At 54.9% G+C, this 18,480-nt stretch overlaps 1 protein-coding gene across 7 annotated transcripts in view; it reads right to left on the minus strand.

Annotated features, from left to right (window-relative positions):
• Window positions 1–18,480, minus strand: part of DPP6 (dipeptidyl peptidase like 6) — a 684,077-nt gene that overhangs the window by 350,734 nt on the left and 314,863 nt on the right. For 2 of the 7 annotated variants that reach the window (XM_080664798.1, XM_080664797.1), the window contains exon 1: window positions 3,913–4,319. The exons of the other annotated variants lie outside the window; for them this stretch is intronic. In XM_080664798.1, the coding sequence (XP_080520924.1) occupies window positions 3,913–3,969 (57 nt within the window). In that variant the 5' untranslated portion in view covers window positions 3,970–4,319. Of the gene's footprint in view, window positions 1–3,912; window positions 4,320–18,480 lie in introns of those variants that run through there. 7 annotated transcript variants of the gene reach the window in all.

Here is an 18,480-nt window from a genome sequence, read left to right on the forward strand (position 1 = left end):
GTGTCCCTGTGCCTGCCCGCCACCCCTGCATCCCCCCTCAATGGAAGCAGCCCCTGCTCCACGCTGAGGAACCTGCACCATGACTGACTGGGCGCATGGAGACTCACCCTCACACACCTGCTCTCCCCGCCCGACAGGCCGCTGCTCTCCCATGCCCTGCCGCTGAAGTGAGGACGGCAGATTCTAAAGCAAATGTCTCTTACTGTGTTGTGTTAATCCTCACATGAGGATATGCTTAATGATTTTGGAGAGAGGAAGGGGTGAGAGGGAGAGAGGGAGAAAGAGAAGGGGGAGGGGAGAGAGAGAAACATTGATGTCCTTGAGAAACATCATTTGCCTCCTGGAAGTGCCTAGATGGAGGAGGGGCTGAAGGGGTGGGGTGGGGGTGGAACCCCAACCTTTGGTGTATGGCCCATACTCCCACCAACTGGCCAGGGCTTATGGATTTTTAGGGGGGAAACCCCTTAATTTGGTTCTTAAGGAGGGATTCAGATTGTTTTTGAGAATACTCTGAACTTAAACTAGCCTCAACTGTTTCCACGTCACCACAGGGGCCACCTGTGGGTGGGAGGAGGGGAAGCCGTGGGGCCCAGGTGGTGGCTTTCAGGGAGGGACCTGCCACCTGAGGGCTTCAGAGCCGAGGAGGAACTCAGTCTCCCAGCTGAAAAGGTGTGCTGCTTCCCAGCACTGCTGGCTGCTAACACTGCATTTGAAATCAACGTTAGCATCGCCAAAGCCAAAGAGCAGCGGCCTCCTAAAAGTCTGTTCTCTCTGGCGTATTCCACTGTGTTCGCGCAGCATCCTTTAAAAACCTCTTCCCACATACGAATCTATTTTTAGTACGTATTTTAGCAAACAAGCTGGAAAAAACAGCAATACCTAAACAACAGGTGACATCATGCGGTTTTACACCTCTCCTAGGTTTCTTCATTGGCATGCAGCAGTCCTCGGTGCACAAGTCCTTCCAGCCACCCCCAGCCTGGCTCCACCCGCCTCTGTCAGCTGCTGAGAACGAAACAGGGGTTAATGAGAGAACCATACACTGTTAAAGAATCAGACTCCACTAACGCCAATCTTCAGAGTAAGGCCTCAAATAGAGAATGTAGGTGCTCCTAGCAGAGTTTCTATTAAGAAATAAGGCTTGGCTCTGGCTGGCGGCTCATGCTTAGGGTGCTGGCCTGAGTTCCAAAGGGTCTGGGGTTCGATTCCCAGTCAAGGGCACATAGCAGGGTTGGGGGTTCGATCCCCAGTCGGGGTATATGTGGGAGGCAACCAGTCAATGTGTCTCTCTCACATCAATGTCTCTCTCTCCCTCTCTCTCTCTCTCTCTCTCTCTCTCTCTCTCTCTCCCCTTCTTTCCCTTCCACTCTAAAATCATTGGAAAAAAAGTATCCTCAGGTGAGAATTAAAAATAAAGAAATAAAATAAAAACTGCAAACCAGCAAATCTTTCTCTCTCCTTAAAAAAAAAGAAAGAAAGAAAAGAAACTGGAACATTTCCCTCTGTTCCGGTCTCCCATGAATCTCCGGCTGGGGGCAGGCTACCCCAGCGGCAGGAGAAGGCAACATGAAGACCTGGGTGACGCATCCAGGGCTCTGCGTCTGACGGGAACAGACAGTTTCTATGCCTTTTAAACACTGGTAACGAGAAGAGGAGCCAGTCCTCATGACCCAAGTCCATATCTCACCTCTGTGTGTTCTGAGCTGGTGGGAAATTCATCGCAGCCCCTGCGGCTCATGTGTTTGAGGGGGACCTTCCTGTGTGGCTTCTCTTGCCTGCACCTGCTGTGGACCCTTCACTTGTCCCCTCACAGGTGGGTTTCGAGCATGTCTCAGGTCAAGAAGATGCCACTGTGAATCGAGGGACAGCTTCCTAGAGGCCCCCCCCCTCCACCCAGCGCTGTTACACCTGCTGAGTCCCCAGGAGGGAAGCGGGTGCGCATGGGGGTTTCCAATGCCCCAAAGGTATGGAGTCAGGCATGAGCTTATGCATCCTCTCCCCAGCACCCCCAGAGCCTCCACTCTTGCACAGGTGCATCCAGCAGAGCCTCGCTGCTCAGCCGCCGACTTTCCTCCCGTAGCATAGACCATGACACAGACAGGCCTGGAGGGGCGCCCTCAGGCAGGGACCTATAAGGCGATGTCTCCTCTCCCTGATGAGTCCTGTGACCCAGGGTCAGAAGTGCCACTGAGTCCTTGCTGGTCCCGCAAGCCCAGGGCAGGTGCTGTCACAGCCAGGGAGGGAGGCCCTCAGTCCTGGGTGCCAGCTGAGGGCAGGCAGATTCCTTTATTGAGTAAACCAGAGGCCCAGTGCATGACATTCGTGCACTCAGGGGGTCCCTCAGTCTGGCCTGCACCCTCTCGCATTCTGGGATCCCTTGGGGGATGTCTGCCTGCTGTGGAGGTCAGAGAGGCTCCCACCACCGCCACTGCACTCTCCAGCCGTAAGCCTGGCTTCTGGCTGAGCGGCGCTCCCCCAGTGGAGCCGGTGAGTGCCCACTGACCACTAGGGGGCAGCTCCTGCATTGAGCATCTACCCCCTGGTGGACTGTGTGCATCATAGCGACTGGTCGGCTGGTCGTTCTGGTCATTCCGCCGTTCAGTTGCTGGGCTTTTATTATATAGGATACTCAGTGGAATGTTTTTCCAGGAGGAGCTCGAATGCTCAGGAAGCCTCTGGGTCTTCAGCTACATTGAGCGTTGCCCTCACCTGCACAGCCACAGGCACCAAATGCCCCGGGCCCTGGCTGCACCAAGCCTCTTCCCGGAAGAATCAAACTATTTGACTTCTTTAGCTGATGTGGTGCTGGTGAGAGTAATAAGTAATAAGTCGGGTTTTTTATTTTTTAAATCGAAAATGGATTTTGAGAAAATGACAAAAAACCAACAAAAACAAAACAACCAACAAAGCACCAAGAAGCCCGGCAGCTAGCAGGAAACATGGGCTCTGAATAGCTGAGATGGGATTGTCACACAATGTCCCCAAAGGCTCTTGCCTCCCCTGAACTCCAGAGGGGTCTCCTGTCATGGCTCCAAGCCCAGCAAGCACAACCCTGAAGTAAGCAGGGGACACCAGCCCACGCCACTGACTATGGAGCCAGAGAAACTGCCCTTTGAGTCTGCGGGGCTCCCAGGTCTGCCTGAGGAGAAGCAGTGATTAAGGGTAAGCATCCTCCAGATCTTCTGAGAGGGAATCACAGGAGCTTGAGTAGTAAACCAGCTGCTGGTTCCCCTGACTCCTGAGCCCACAGCGGGCCTCTGGGGCAGGGCGAGCACTGGCTGCCCTCCGCCATCCAGGACCCCAGTGCCTTCCCGGCCGCCCCCATAGCCCCTTAGCCCTGCTACCAGTGCTCCCACTTGGCCCTGCTCTGCACCCATCAGCCTTCCCACTGGGAAGCCTGCGCGCTCTAAATCCCAGGGCAGCGGCAGCTGTGCGTGAATTCCGTCAGAAATTCTTAAGGAGAAAGGAGGAAAGGGACACAGCTATCCGAGGAAAAGTCCTTTAAACATGTCTTCGTTAGACCGATGTTAGAAGCAAAGCAAAGACCCACTGGACGAGGGGAATAAGCTGAACTGTGGGGGCTACCCACCTCCTCCAACCACCCCCGCATTGGAAACCTTCACAGCTGGCCCCCACTTCATGAGACAGTCCTGCCCAAAGCCCCTCTCATCCAGTGCCCTCAGCAGACAGTCCAGGGTCACGCGGGATGGGCAGACCAGGGGATCTTTTAAAAGCAGAGAGGGGAAGGAGGGCAGCCAGCGCTCGCCCTGCCCAAAGGCCCTGGGCACTCACTCAGTGCTTCATCTCACCTGCCCGCTGTGGCTCAGGTGACTGCAGGCACCTCAAACACAAATCTATTTCCTGTGCCAGGGCACAGGCGCGCGCGCACACAGGCGGGTCCCCGCGCGTTACCTGCTCCTGCTGCTGCACGGATTTCGCGGAAACGCTGGGCTCCTTGGCGGTGGTCATGACCACGCGTCTGGGCGCTCACCGGCTCGGGCAGGTGCGATCCGACTAGGAGTGTGGAGCCCTGGAGTGCAGTTGACGAGGAGACTGAGGTTCAGTCCATACCCTGAAACCACACGGCTATTCCGAAGCGGGTCGGGGAGAAAGGGTGGGGAGGCCAGCCTAGTTTCCCCTTTTAAAGCCGAGAACAGGGAGCGGATCCGAAGAGGGAAGATGCCAAGGCTTAGTTGGGCTTCTCCAGTTAGCAACAGCCTCTGCAATCGCCACAGAAACAATGTAACTGCTTAGCAACTGGCGGCGCGGTGCAGGGAGGGGACCCGAGTGCGCGCAGCTCCCGCCCGCCTCCGCGCACTGCGCATGCTCGGCTGCGGCTCCGGGTGGGGAGGGGGCGCCGTGGGAAAGGAGGCTGGAGGTGGGAGGTCGGAGGAGGGGGCACGAGGGAGGAGGGGACGCCAGGGATAGGGGAGACTGGGGTGGGCGGAGAGTTGGGAGAGTGGAGGAGGAGGGACGCGCCATGGGAGAGGAGGCTGGAGAGGGGATACAGGGGTTTGGGGAGGAGGCCCTTGGAAAGGCGGAGGGACCCAGGCGGGTGGGAGCTAGTCCCTGCCCTCTCCACCCGCCCAGGTGGGGAACCTGAGACCCCCGAGGCACCCTGAGGTGCCAGCAGGTCGCACCCGGGCGGGGCGCTAAGGAGCCGGGAGGTCTGTGGGCACCAGAGAATGGCATTTTTGCTGTGTGCCAGGTGGGTCGTGCAGAAAGCTAGTGGTGGAAATCTTGGCCTTTATTTTCCTTAAATTTCAGAAAACTCGGTTCATCTTTTAACTCAGAGACTTTACGGTTTGTCTTTGAAAATCCACCAGGCCCTCAAGGGTGTCTGGTTAAAGGCAAGAGCCTCTAGCGCTGCCTGAGGAGTCTGGTCAAGGGCTAGCCAGCAGGGCACAGGCGGGAGATGGCGGTCAGGTACCTACCCAGGCCCAGCTCCCCGCCCTCCCCCTGCCCTGGCCCCCGCTGCCTGCCCTGCCCTCAGGACCCAGGTGCCACCCCAGGAGAAAACCCTGTGGAAGCCCCAGAGAGCTCAGCTGGCCAATGGTTTGCAGGTGGGAGCACTTCCCTTAGTGCTTCTCCCGCTCTCACTGCTTTGCCCCTCCCCTCCACCAGGGGCGCCAGTGAGCACTGCTGGCAGGAAAGCAGGCCCAGGCACAGGGCGCACACAGATGGTCTCAGGGAGCCCAAGCTCTGAGCCGCGTGTCCCCTCGCTCCTCTGTGAGGCTCCGCAGCTCCTCCAGGGACAGGCAAAGGGGATCGTTTCCCTTTCCAAGGTGCCCACAGGAAGCCTCCTCTCATGTAGCTCCTCCTGACGCCCCTGGGGCCCTCCATTTTCCAGGACACCCTGGCAGGATCCAGGGCACACGTCCTCCAAGGCTGCCAGGTGAGTCCCCAGAGTGACACTGAGGCCTGGCCACCCTGCCGGGCCTGCACCGCAATCTGGTCCAAGTAGTTCCCTGGCACAGTGGGCAGATGCTGGTTTGGCTGGGAATCGAGAGAAGGACCCCTCCCCCCATGTAAAACCCTCCCCACAAGGGCTGTGCTCTGCGCTAAGCTTCCCCTGAACCCCACTGGGCAGAGCGGGAGTGGGCTGGGCCCCCAGCGGTGAGGCCCCCTCTAGTCCATCTCTGGGGCTCTGCTCTCAGAGTGTGGGAGCAGCGCTAGTGAGGGGAGTGAGCGGCCCAGCAAGCTCTCAGGGGAGTCCTCCCCAGTTATAGGTTCCAAGCTGGTGAGGTGCTCAGGCCATCCTACCACCAAGCCCCAGCAGCAATGACACAGACAGGGGCCTGGCACTGCCCCTCACACCTGGACTGCAGTGACAGGTGTGACCAGTCTCTGATGCAAAACATCCTTCCCCAGTTCAGTCCCTGTGAGTGTCACAGAACCAGTCTGTTCTACAGTTTCCTCTTCAATGAAAACCCTGAGGGGGTCAGACCTTAAACCACCGGCTGCTAAACCCCCCAAGGACCCTCTGCTAACCCACTGCGGCCACCCACCCCAGCTGGTGCCCCGGGTGCGCAGGTGTGTGCTGTGGGGACCACATGAACCCCTCCCTTTGAGTAACTCTAGTCTACTTCTAGGTACAGACCTGTAAAATGAATATGGGTAGAATGCAGAGTTTGCACACATTTGCAAGATACTACCTGATACTTCATAGGAGTCTCCTGCTGGCACCAGATCATCAGGTTGCTTGGGTGCCTGCGTGGCCAGCACCCGAAACAAGCCCCACACCTCATTCACCAGCTCTGCCCTTCAGGAGCCATGGGTGGGAGCGTGGGAGAAGGTCTGGCCCAGGGGCAGGCAGCTGTGCCATTCAGGCCTTTCCCGGGGACGTCCTGGCACCAGGTCCCCATGGCCGTACTTGACTTGGGCAGCCATTAAAAGAGAAAGGGAAGGACTTCCTGTGAGCAGGATGACATGGATTGACCCCGGAGGATGTCACTCGGGGTGAAGTAAGCCCGTCACAGGAGGACAAATTCTGCAGGATGCCACTGCTATGAGAAATCTAAAATAATAACCTAGTGGCAGAGAACAGAATGGTGGCTGCCAGGGTCCGGGTGAGGAGGGGGCGGGGGAAGGGGTAGACGCTCAATGGGTATTAAACTTCCACCACTCAAATTTCCATCATGCAAATTCCCATCATACATTTCTGAGCTCTGTTGTGCAACACCGTGCCTCTCGTTACCAATGCTGCATCGTACACTTAATAATCTGAGGGATAGATCTGGTAAGAGAGAGAAAGGGGGCCTTTTACCCACATGGTGAAAGCATCCGTGTCCCTCCAGGGCAGCGGTCGCCAACCTTTCAGACCTCACAGACCACCGGTGGTCTGCAGACCACCAGCTGGCGACCACTGCTGCAGGGGACAAACACTGTACTCAGATTACCATCAAGTTCAAGGCCTGTGCTGGCTATGGATACAGAGAGCCCCACCCCTGGGAGCCACTGGAACTAAGCTCTCCTGTGTGTCCTCAGCGCTGGCGTCTAAAACACAAAGGTTAACAGCTGGCAAATGTGGGAACCTGGTGCCCTCACACTGCTGTGCAGACAAACACAAGTATGGATGGATTTCTGCAAACTGGCCTATAGAAATAGTACTATGGTTTCTATATTTAAAGGTGGCAAGACTATGGCTCAGAGAAGAATGAAGGGGGAGTCCAGTACAAAACTTGTCTCTGCACCCCTTTCCTGCCTTGTCCTTGATGGGGATGAATGGACATTAGACTTGCTCAGCGAAGGGGACAGGCAGTGCTTCCTTGCCTCCATAACGATGACATGAAAATACCCATTCAATCCCCAGCAACTCTGTGAGGCTGGCTCTGCTACTGCCTCCATTTTGCAAAAGGAAATTGATATTTAGAGAAATGAAATTTGCAACCCACAGTTACTCAGCCAGTAAGTAGCTAAGTCAGAACTTGAATCTCTGAATCTCGGTAGTTCATGGCCCTGGGAAGGCCTGGAGAGGAGAGTTGAAAATCTTTAACTAGCCTGTGCCAGAAACACATTGAGCATTTATACATTGTATCTTAAAAAAAAAAAAAAAAAAAAAAAAAATATATATATATATATATATATATATATATATATCTCCTATCTAATAAAAGAGTAATATGCAAATGGACTATACCTCTTCTATACCCACAAGCCATGCCCACCAGCCAATCAGGAGCAAGTATGCAAATTAACCCAACCAAGATGGCTGCAGCCACAGAGAGAGCAAGGAAGCTTGGGTTTCCCTGGCAATGGAGGAAGCCAAGCTTTCCACCTGCCCTGGCCTGCCCAAGCCTCCGCTCAAGGCTACAAAGTTTCAATTATAGAAGATAAATAAATCCCAACAAAAATGGCTGCGGTCACAGAGTGAGCAGGAGGCTTGGCTCCACTCAAGGCTACAAAGTTTCAATTATAGAAGATAAATAAACCCCAGATACCAGGGCCTATGCTTGGGTCGCTGGGGGGAGTGGCTGGCCTGCAAACCACTACAGGCCCCTCATCCAGGCCACCCCACGCCCCAAGGGAACCCCTACCCTGATCTGGGACACCCTTCAGGGCAAACCAGCTGGCCCCCACCTGTGCACCAGGCCTCTATCCTATCTAATAAAAGAATAATATGCAAATTGACCATCACTCCAACACACAAGATGGCTGCCCCTATGTGGTCAAAGATGACTGCCCCCATGTGGACACAAGATGGCCACCACAAGATGGCCAGCAAGGGAGGGCAGTTGGGAGGGAACAGGTCTGCAAGTGAGGGCAGTTGTGGGTGATCAGGCCAGCAGGGGAGGGCAGTTGGGAGGGACCAGGCCTGCAAGGGAGGGAAGTTGGAGGCAATCAAACCTGCAGGGAAGGGCAGTTAGGGGTGACCAGGCTGGCAGAGGAGGGAAGTTGGGGGTGACCGGGCCTACAGGGAAGGGCAGTTGGGGGGGACCCAGGCCTGCAGGAGAGAGCAGTTGGGGGGGACCAGGCCTGCAGGGGAGGGCAGTTAGGGGCGACCAGGCCTGCAGGGGAGGGCAGTTAGGGGCGACCAGGCTGGCAGGGGAGGGCAGTTAGGGGCAAACAGGCTGGCAGGGGAGCAGTTAGGCATCAATCAGCCTGGCAGGGGTGTGGTTAGGGGGTGATCAGGCTGGCAGGCAGAAGTGGTTAGGGGCAATCAGGAAGGCAGGCAGGCGAACAGTTGGGAGCCAGCAGTCCTGGATTGTGAGAGGGATGTCCAACTGCCCATTTAGGCCCGATCCTAAACGGGCAGTTGGACATCCCTCGAGGGGTCCCAGATTGGAGAAGGTGCAGGCTGGGCTGAGAGACACACACCCCTGTGCACAAATTTCGTGCACCGGGCCTCTAGTATACTTACATACATATATATATATATATATATACACATACACACACACACACACACACACACACACACACACTCTGAGTGGCCAGATAATTATGATCTCTGAACACATAATAACCTGGCCACTCAGTGTGTGTGTCTGTGTGTGTGTGTGTGTGTGTGTGTGTGTGTGTGTGTATTAGAGGCCCAGTGCATGAATTCGTGCATAGGTGGGGTCCAGCCAGCCTAGCCAGGGGGAGGGGACATGGGCGGTTGGTGGGCCTGCCTGCTGGTTGAACTCCTGGTCGAGGGGACAATTTGCATATTAGCCTTTTATTGTATAGGATATACACTGAGTGGCAAGATTATTATGAGTTCAGAGATCATTATAATCTGGCCACTCAATGTGTGTGTGTGTGTGTGTGTGTGTATACACACACACACACACACATACATATTGATTGATTTCAGAGAGGAAGGGAGAGGAAGAGAGAGATAGAAACATCAATGATGAGAGAGAATCATTGATTGGCTGCCTCATGCATGCCCCCTATGGGGATCGAGCCAGCAAACCCAGGCATGTGCTCTGACAGGGAATTGAAACATGACGTCCTGGTTCATAGGCCAACGCTCAGCCACTGAGCCACACTGGCTGGGCTTAATTAATCCTGATAATCTATTGGATACATATTGCTTTAATATGCTAAGGCTGCCACAACTAAGTACCACAGACTTGGTGACTTCTACAACAGAGATGTACTTTCTCATAGCGCCAGGCGCTGTAAATCAAAGATCAAGCTGCTGATTCCTCCTGAGCCTTTCTCTGTGGCTGTGCTCTCTCCATGTCCTCACCTGCGCGTCCCTCTGTGCTTGTCTGTGTCCTAATCTCCTCTTCTTAGAACATCAGTCAGACCGGCTTAGGGCCAGCCCAGATGACCTCGCTTCACCTTTATCACCTCCTTATTCTGTTAGCATTTCTTTCACTGGCGTGACCTCTTTTACAGTGACTGGAAGGACACACACATGTTCCTCAGAATGCAGTCTCCTGTTTAAGCCCGTGGTTATTCATGGCAAGCCCTCCTACTTCCTTAAATTAACCAGTTTATTTTACCATCATCCACACCCCCTCCCTTTGGCAGCCATCAGCTTGCTCTCAATCCCCAAGGGTCTGTTTCTGTTTTGTTTTGTTTATTTACTTGGTTTGCTTTTCTTAGAGTCCACATATAAATGACTTATTTTACTTAGCATCATACTCTCTAGGACAATCCATGTTGTCACAGTGCCATGACTTGATCCTTTCCATGGCTGAGTAATATTCCATTGTACATACTAGTATATACCACATCTTATTTATCCAGTCTATGAACATTTGGTTGCTTCCATCTCTTGGCTACTGTATATAATGTTGCAGTGAACATAGGCATGCAAATATCTTTTCAAATTAGCGTTTTTGTTTTCTTTGGATAAATACCCAAACTTGGAATTGCCTGGTCATATGGTAGCTCCATACCGTCTTCCACAGTGGCTGCCCCAGTCTGCATTCCCACCAGCAGTGCCCAGGGTTCCTTTCCCCCACACCCTCGCCAGCATTTGTGTTTGTTGGTTTGTTGATGGCAGCCATTCTAGCAGGGGTGAGGTGGCACCTCACTGTGGTTTTAGTTTGCATTTCCCTGTAATTGGTGAGGTTCAGCATCTTGTCATATGTCTGTTGGCGTCTGTAAGTCCTCTTGGGAGAAATGTCTATCATTAATCATCCCTTGAAAGGCCCGCTCTGCAAACACAGGCAGGTTCTGAGGTTCGGGGTTGGGACTTCACCGTATAAATTTGGGCGAAGGACACAATTCAGCCCTTACACTGACTATTAGCCCCATTTTACTTCTGAGGACATTGAGCTTGAAATGAACAAGAAGCTCTTCCAAAGTCACAAATTACACACGTAGAGCTGGCATTTAGATCCAGTTCTGCTGGTCACAGCCTTCCTCTCTCTCTCTCTCTCTCTCTCTCTCTCTCTCTCTCTCTCTCACACACACACACACACACACACATGCGCACACATACGTACACGCATGCACACGTGCACACGCTCTTCCTGTGTCCCCTCAAACACCAGCCAGGGCTTGAGCAGAGGCCCTTCTCCTTAACTCTCCATGCCCCGGTTCTGCCCAGCCACAGGCTGGGGGCCTCGCTCAGGCCTGGCTCCGCAAGTCCCTTCCACTGGGTCAGGGAGGGACCCTCTCCGAAGGAGCCCCTCCCAGGTGGGTGCTCCTCTTGCCCGAGGCAGGGACAGAGGCACTGCCAGCAGAAGGCCCTTCATTCCACAGCAGCTGAGCATGTTAGGAGTGGCCGCGACCCCACGCAGGGACAGCGCTGGCGCCTGGGTCTCGGCCCAGCCAGCTCCTCATGGTGCCTGCGGGGGCACCAGCAGCTGGAGCCTGGGGAGAGAGCAGGTGCCTGCCAATGAGGACTCTGCCAGCTGCCTGTCTTGCTGTGTTATTCACATCCTATCGTCACTGGGACCAGTGCCCAGTGTCATTGAGAGTCTCTAATGTCTGCAGGCCCCACTGAAGGGCCCTGAGGCACACGGCCCTTTGCAGGTGCTCCTGGGCAAGGCTGCTCACCTGGGCTGCTCCTGCAACCTAGATACTCTCTCCCCTCCAGTCCTGTCCGACTAGGCCACTGGGTCTCCCTGCAGCTCAAGGCAACCTCTTTCTCCTCTGGTCTTCGCTCTCCTTGCCTGGAGTAGCCACTTATCAGCTAAGACAGCTTCCCTTCAAGGCCCACTCCATCAGCAAGTCTGTATTAAGCACCTACTATGTGCAGACAGCAAAACCACCTACAAGAAGCAGGACGCTGGTTGCCTTGTTGCTATAAGGTAGAAGTTGAAATGTCTTTAGAGTAGAATCCTGAAGATTCTGAGTATTTTAGCATTAACCATATGCAAGATAAGCTACTTCTAATTGCAGCTCCCTGAAAACAAAAAAGGCTATGGACACAAGGTGAGAATCCCTGGAGAAAAAAATAGAGGTGAAGGGGAGGGAAAATAAGGGGAGATGAAAGAGTTGGCTCACTTGGCTGTAGGGCTTGCAAGGGTTGCAGGTAGGACAGCAGCTGAGCCCAGGGAATAGCCGATGCTGCATGGCAGGCCCAAGGCCCCTGCACAGAGGCCCCTCTCCTGGGAGAGTCTGTCTGTTCTCTCCTATAGCCTTCAACCGGCTGGATGTGGCCCACCCCCACCCCAACACAAAACCTAGCAACATCTAGTTTCACCAAAAACTAGGTACCATGGCCAGCCCAGTTGATACATGAACTTGACTGTGAGGCCTGTACGTAGACGTGATTGGCACAGGATCTGCAGTGACTCTTCTCAATGCCCCCCCCCCCCCCGCTCCTCCCTCTGCCATCTTTCTCCCTGGAATGCTTGTTGCCATCTGGAGACCAAGACTGTTCACAGGAGATGGAGAAGGGCCTAGATACCTGAGGAGCTTAGGCTGAGTTGCCATGGCAACCTGAGCTGTTCTCCCCCAATTTCACATCCAGGAAAAGAAATGAGCTCCTGCTTTATAGAAGTGCTGTTAGTGTGGGTTCTCTGGCATCACGACCAGGCAAACTCATTCATAGGACACAAATTCCTCTCTGTGTTCTCTTTGTAGCACTCCTACCAGCGTGTTAAAGTGTCCCCGACATTACCGCCTGATAACTTAGGAAGGAGCTGCCATTGACCTGTTGTATTCGACCTACTCAATTCATGTTGATTTCTCCAGGCAGCACAGGAGTGAGCATCTAAGTCAGGTTCCCAGACTGTTGCCCATGGACCAACCCCCATCCACTTCCTGTCTTTTAAATAAAGATTTATTGGGATGGGGTTGTGCCATTCACTTATGTGTTATTTAAAGGCTACATTTGCACTAAAATGGCTGAGATGACACTTGTGACAAAATCCATGTGGCCTGCAGAGTATAAACCACTTACTGTCTGTGTTTTGCAGAGAAAGTTTGCAGCGCCCTGGTCTGCAGTGCCTGTGACACGTCAAGGTGTGTATGCGGTTCCCACAGAAGAAGAGTCAGTAGAAAAGGTCTCCCAGTGTCCAGGTAGACCATGTGCCCTCCTCCCAGAAGGAAAGGCTCAGACACAAACTCTAACACAATGTTACTCCTCGTATTTGAACATAAGACATGCATCAGCCCACAGACACGGCTCACAGCAACGACAGGATCTGTGCTCAGCACCACAGGCCACTGCCCCCTCTGTCAGGCCCATGTCATGGCCTGGGCGGTGGACGGAGGTGGGCGAGGAGCCAGAACCACACGGCAATGTGCACAACTCCCAGGGCTACAGGGGTGGTGGGCGGGGGCCAATGCCCTGGAGCAGGGATCTCCTGTGGATTTGGGAAGACGAGAGGCATCCTAATGATTTGCCATATCCATACCTCCATCACTCAGTGCTCACACGCATTGGTTTGAATAAGTGAGTAATGGGATGTATTCAAAGGAATTCAGTGTCAAGTCACACTTGAATGCTTTTCATGTTTTCCCTTCTCTTGCTGACTACAACCCTTTACAAAGTACTGATGACTGCTCATCAGTGGACTGAGGCCCCGGAGGCATGGCCTGAGCCAGCGGGTTCAGCTGCCCTGGAAGCCCGTGGCTCTGTGTTTGAGAAACTAAGATGTGCAGGAGCCAGGAAGGCTGCTCACAGGCCTCACAGTCGAGCAGGAGGCAAACTTGTAACAACGAACTCCCGTGGTCCTGCCTCGGGAAGTGCAAGGAGGAGGACGGGATGTGTGAGGGTTCCAGGCAACCAGGGCCCACCCTGCTGGCGGGCTGTGTAGAGGGCCTTGGCTGCACCCCGTGCACTGATGAGAAGCATGGGGGGTGATGAGAAGCAAGAAATTGAGTGCATAGAGCAGCATGGGCAGATCGTGAACACGGTGCCCAGGGCACAACAATTAGAAAGATAGACATTTACACGTGTGCACACAAACACATACATGGAAATGTATATTTGCACAAAGGTGTATACAAAGCACATCTATGCATTTATACACAAACTCTAACCTTTCAACAAAAAAGTGCATGCAAAATCCATGTTTTGGAGAGATTCAGACAAGCAAAGCAACCCATCAAGCCTAATACAATGTTTGCTGATGTGGGAGGGAGCAGGGACTCGCTTATGAGGGAGGAGGGAGGCATGGAGGGAGGGAGAAAAGGAAGGAGGGAGGGAAAGAAAGAAGAGGAGGGAGGGTGGTTTGTTCCTTGAGGACAGCGTGCTATGAACTCCCCTCAGCAGTTTCCCTCCCCTGAATGTAGGCCAAGAAGGTCAAGGTGGAAGGGATGGGGAGCCCTCTGTGCTCACCAGTGACATCATCTCATCTCACACGACATGCCTGGGAGGGCAGGTGAGCTCTTTACCTGCAGATCAGGAACCCGGGCATAGAGAGAACAAACCACCTGCCACAGACAGCGGTTTCACTGATGGGCCAGGTGTGCACCCACGTCGAGGTCCCCTGCCCTTGCCTGAGTAGGAGCCCCAACTCTAAGCCAGGCATCCCTACGCCAGCTTCCAGCCGCAAATCCCGTAGTATCAGTCCAGGTAGATACTCCAAGGCCGACAATCACATTTCGGGACAGTGCTGTTATGCAAAGCACCTTTAGACCAACCCTGTCCATGGCACCCACTGGGGTTCAGTCAGCAGCCTCGATGCACCAGTGAGGGCCCAGTGCAATGCGAAGGGCGTGGCACTTTGAGGACCTCATTTTTGATGTTCAGGTTTCAACCCAAAGTACTTCCACTGCATTCTCGATGCTTTGCCCTGTGTCCACCCTGACCCATCGCCCTCTGACACATGGCATGGAGCCAGGGCACTCCAGCACCCGGGCAGGTGGGCCACAGGAGCCGCTGGGCACCTCATGCGGCCAGGATGACCTTGGCAACAGCAGCTGGGCAGCTATGGTTTCTAATGGTTGCAGCTGGCATTGCTGGGCTCCTGGCTCGGTGCTGGCGGTGGTGCCAGCTCCCATGTTTGTGTGAACAGGCATGTGGGAGAGCAGACTTCCTGCTATCACCACATCTTCAGTGTGTTCCAGGAAGGATGCCCTCGGAGGAACCCTGGGCACATCCTCCCACAGGCTCTCCCGCTCCCTGGTTGCCCAGACCTCTGCCCTCTCCTGCCTCGGCCAGGGCAAGGCTGTTAGAACAGGACCCATGTCAGGAAGTTTCCACCCCCATGAAGGAGAGCCGTCCCCAAGCCTCTGATTCTCATGGTTCCGTTTCCACACCGAGGAAGTGACAGGCAGGTCCCCGGCACCAGTGCCCAGAGGAGGGGCCACAGTGCAGCCCCTGCCCAGCTCTGCAGAACACATCCGAGGCGCTTCGGGGGCGAGTGGGAACCACATCCAAATGGGCTGCTGAAAATTGACGGTGCGTGTCAACCCTAGCAGCCTAAAGCACCGAGTGTTTTCTCTGGGAAGGCATTGTGGAAGCAAGTGCATTGCCAAAGGAGAGTCAGAGAAACCTCCCTCCCACCGAAGCACTGCTACTTGCTCCATCCCAGCCCCTTCCATCCAGCAAGCTCCTACTCATCCTTCAACACCCACTTCAAATGCTGTCCCTACCTCACCGTGGACTTGATCCCTTCCGCTCTGGGACATCACCCCCTTTATGTCTCAGCTGTGCCAAGTGTGGTCATGTCGCAGCATCACTGTCCACTTCCTGCCTGGCTTCCTGGCTGCACTGTGGGTTTCTCCCGGGCAGGCAGGGCCTGGGTAACATGAAAAGTTGCCTATCAGTTAAAGGAACAGCCTCGAGGTCAGAATAATTCCTTGTTTGCAAATGCCAGGTCTGTTCACTTGCTGACGACTCGCAAGCTACCAGCCCCGGCTCCATCTGCTCCTGGACACAGGCAGCTGCCTGGGGAACATGCCGGAAGCACGAGATGACTCCATAACTGATGGGCAGAGATCAGGGCTCAATAAGGGAGCTTCTGGGGTCAGACTGAGGTCACTTAAGGACACGTCTCATTCTTTTTCTCCTCAGCCCTCAGCACACAGGAAACCACAGCGCGGAGGAGTGTCAGTGTCACCGGATGGAGATGGAGGCCCAGATCCTCTGTCCACAGGAGGCACCGGGACATTAGAACCAGTCATTCATTCCTGAAACCCGTGATCAGCAAAGACACGCAGAGAGAATCACAGACACAGCTCATCACAGACACAGACACGGAGCCTGTCACAGCCTCCCGCCGGCTCAGAGGACCACAACATCCACATGCCTGAGAGGCAAACACGAGCGGGAGCCAGGCATGCAGACTGCTCCGGGGCTCACAACCAGGCAGGAGAGGCTATGAGGGAGTCAGGGAAGACATGCTATCTAACGGGACCCTCCTGGGTCACCAAGGTGACAGGGTTGGGGTCTCCTAGATCCTGGGGATCCCCTGTGGAAGCTGACCCCGGAGCCAGCTCCTTAGGCAGCCTCAGCTCCAGCATGTGCGCTGACTGGCAATTGACCTGGCAACCTGTTGGTGCGCGGGAGGACGCCCAACCAACTGAGCCCTGCGACCCGGCTGGGCATCTACTTTAGACAAGGTCTTATCCAGACACGGGGGAGGCCGGCTCAGAAGGTCACCAGGTCTGGTGGGAAGGAGGCCCGGGAGCAGTGTCTCCAGGGGACCACCCAGGTCATGCAGGCTTTGTAGGAAGTGCCGTCGGAAGAGGAGGGGCCCGGCACTACTGGAGAAAGGATGGCCTTCATCCTGCAGGAATGAAGGGTGGGGGCACCTGAAGGCTCGCTGAGGGCCGTGTGCCGAGCAGCAGGGTACAGGGGGGTCTTGCTCACTGTGCACATGAGTCCTGCCCAGCAGACCATGGGAAACACTGAGGCAATGGAATGTCACGAGCAGACTTGCCATTTAGAAAGGCCTCATTTTGGACCCAGAGAGACACCCAGGTGAGGAGGCTTTGGGAGCAGCCCAAGCAAGAAATGGCGTGCCCTCCCCACCGTGGAGGGACAGGGAGAGGGAAGCTCAGAGTGAGAAGGACACTGACCTGGGAGGCTTGGTCCGTTTTCTCTGGATGAGTTTGGCTGCAGCCCCACGAACAATCCTCTGAGGGCCTGAGCACGGCACGGCCAGCCCCGGGAACACTGTCCCTGCTTCGTCCTAGCAGGCATGTTTCATGCTCTGACAGGATGCACGTCGCGTAACGACCCACCTCCCGCATTTGCCAGCATCCCCCATGTCCTTCTCCCAGGCACTGTTCCCTCCCACCCGGGCATTCCCACCTGAGGGCTCCGTGCTCCTTGCCTGAATTCACCTGCTCAGCATGGCTCACGGGCAGGACTAGATTGGGATTCAGGACATGGGGACTCAGGACCTGCTGCAGACTGAATGCCTGTGTCCCCCCCGAGGCCATATGTTAAACTCACACTCCAATGTGATGGCATTAGAAGATGGGCCTTTGAGAGGTAATTGGGTCATGAGGGTGGGGCCCTCATGTCTGGGGTTAGTGCCCTTATCAAAGAGACCCAGGGAGCTCCCTGCCCCTGCCTTCCTCCACGTGTGGACCATCTGTGAGCAGCGTGCAGGCTCTCGGGCCAGGGAACCTGCCGCTGTCTGGATCACAGACATCCCGCCTCCAGGACTGTGAGAAATAAGTACATTTCTGCTGTTTCTAAGCCACCCTGCTGTTATTTCTGTTCCAGCCCGGGTGGCCATAGGACCCTGTGCAATGCACCCTTCCCACTGTCTCCGAGAGACCCTGGGCGAGGTTGTTGGTCAAGAATTAGCCCATAAATTCCATGCATGGGTGGTATGTGCCATAGGGCAGTCACCTCCACCTTCTGGGCTCCAGTGTCATCACCCACTCTGGGCCCAGATGGGGACCTGCAGCCTTGCTCCCTGCTCTTCTTGTTCTATGTCACCCTCTGCAGCCTCAGCAGGTGCTCCCAGAATACTGTGGCCGCTGAGAGGACGGGACCTGCTCCGTGGGTCCCCGGCCTCCGACCTTCGCTGAGTGATGTCTTGAGCTGTCACCGCGAGGGGCAGGACGCTGTAGGCGCTCTTACCTGCAGCCGTGCTGGGCCACCTCCCACGGATCTCTCCGCACCGCGAGCGGGGCACGGGGAGGAGGGCTTGTCAGTCTGTGGGATACTTCCCTGTCCTGGTTTGAAGTATTTTATTTTCCACCTGACACAAGTGGGTGGCGATCCACCTCTCTGCCCCCACTTCCCGCCGCCGGGCTCTCCCTCATGCTCGCCTCTTTTCCATCTGCTTTGGGTGAGCATTACCTGGGGCCCGAAATGCCCTTCTCTGTGATCACGCCAGCCTCCCTTTCAAACATTGGCGCTCCTGACACCTGTGATTCGCTGACCTTAAAAGTTGGAGACAGGGGAGACGGAGTCTGTCATTCTCAGGGATCAGAGCCTGCGACCGCTTCACTAGCATTAACAGTCAGCCTCCGACGCAGATACTATGTGCCTCGGCCATGGTTTCAAGCTGGGCATGCACTTTCCCACCCTCCCCCATCACTGTGGAGCAAGGTCTCTTTAAGTGCCCGTTGGATGCCACCCCATAGGGGCAGGAATTTGAATCCGCTTTGCTCACTAGCACATGGCAAGCTTAAGACAGTGCCTGGCATACAGTAGGTGCTCAGTAAGTGTGT

The sequence above is a fragment of the Plecotus auritus genome, assembly GCF_963455305.1.
Source record: "Plecotus auritus genome assembly, chromosome: 4".
NCBI classification, from domain to species: Eukaryota; Metazoa; Chordata; class Mammalia; order Chiroptera; family Vespertilionidae; genus Plecotus; species Plecotus auritus.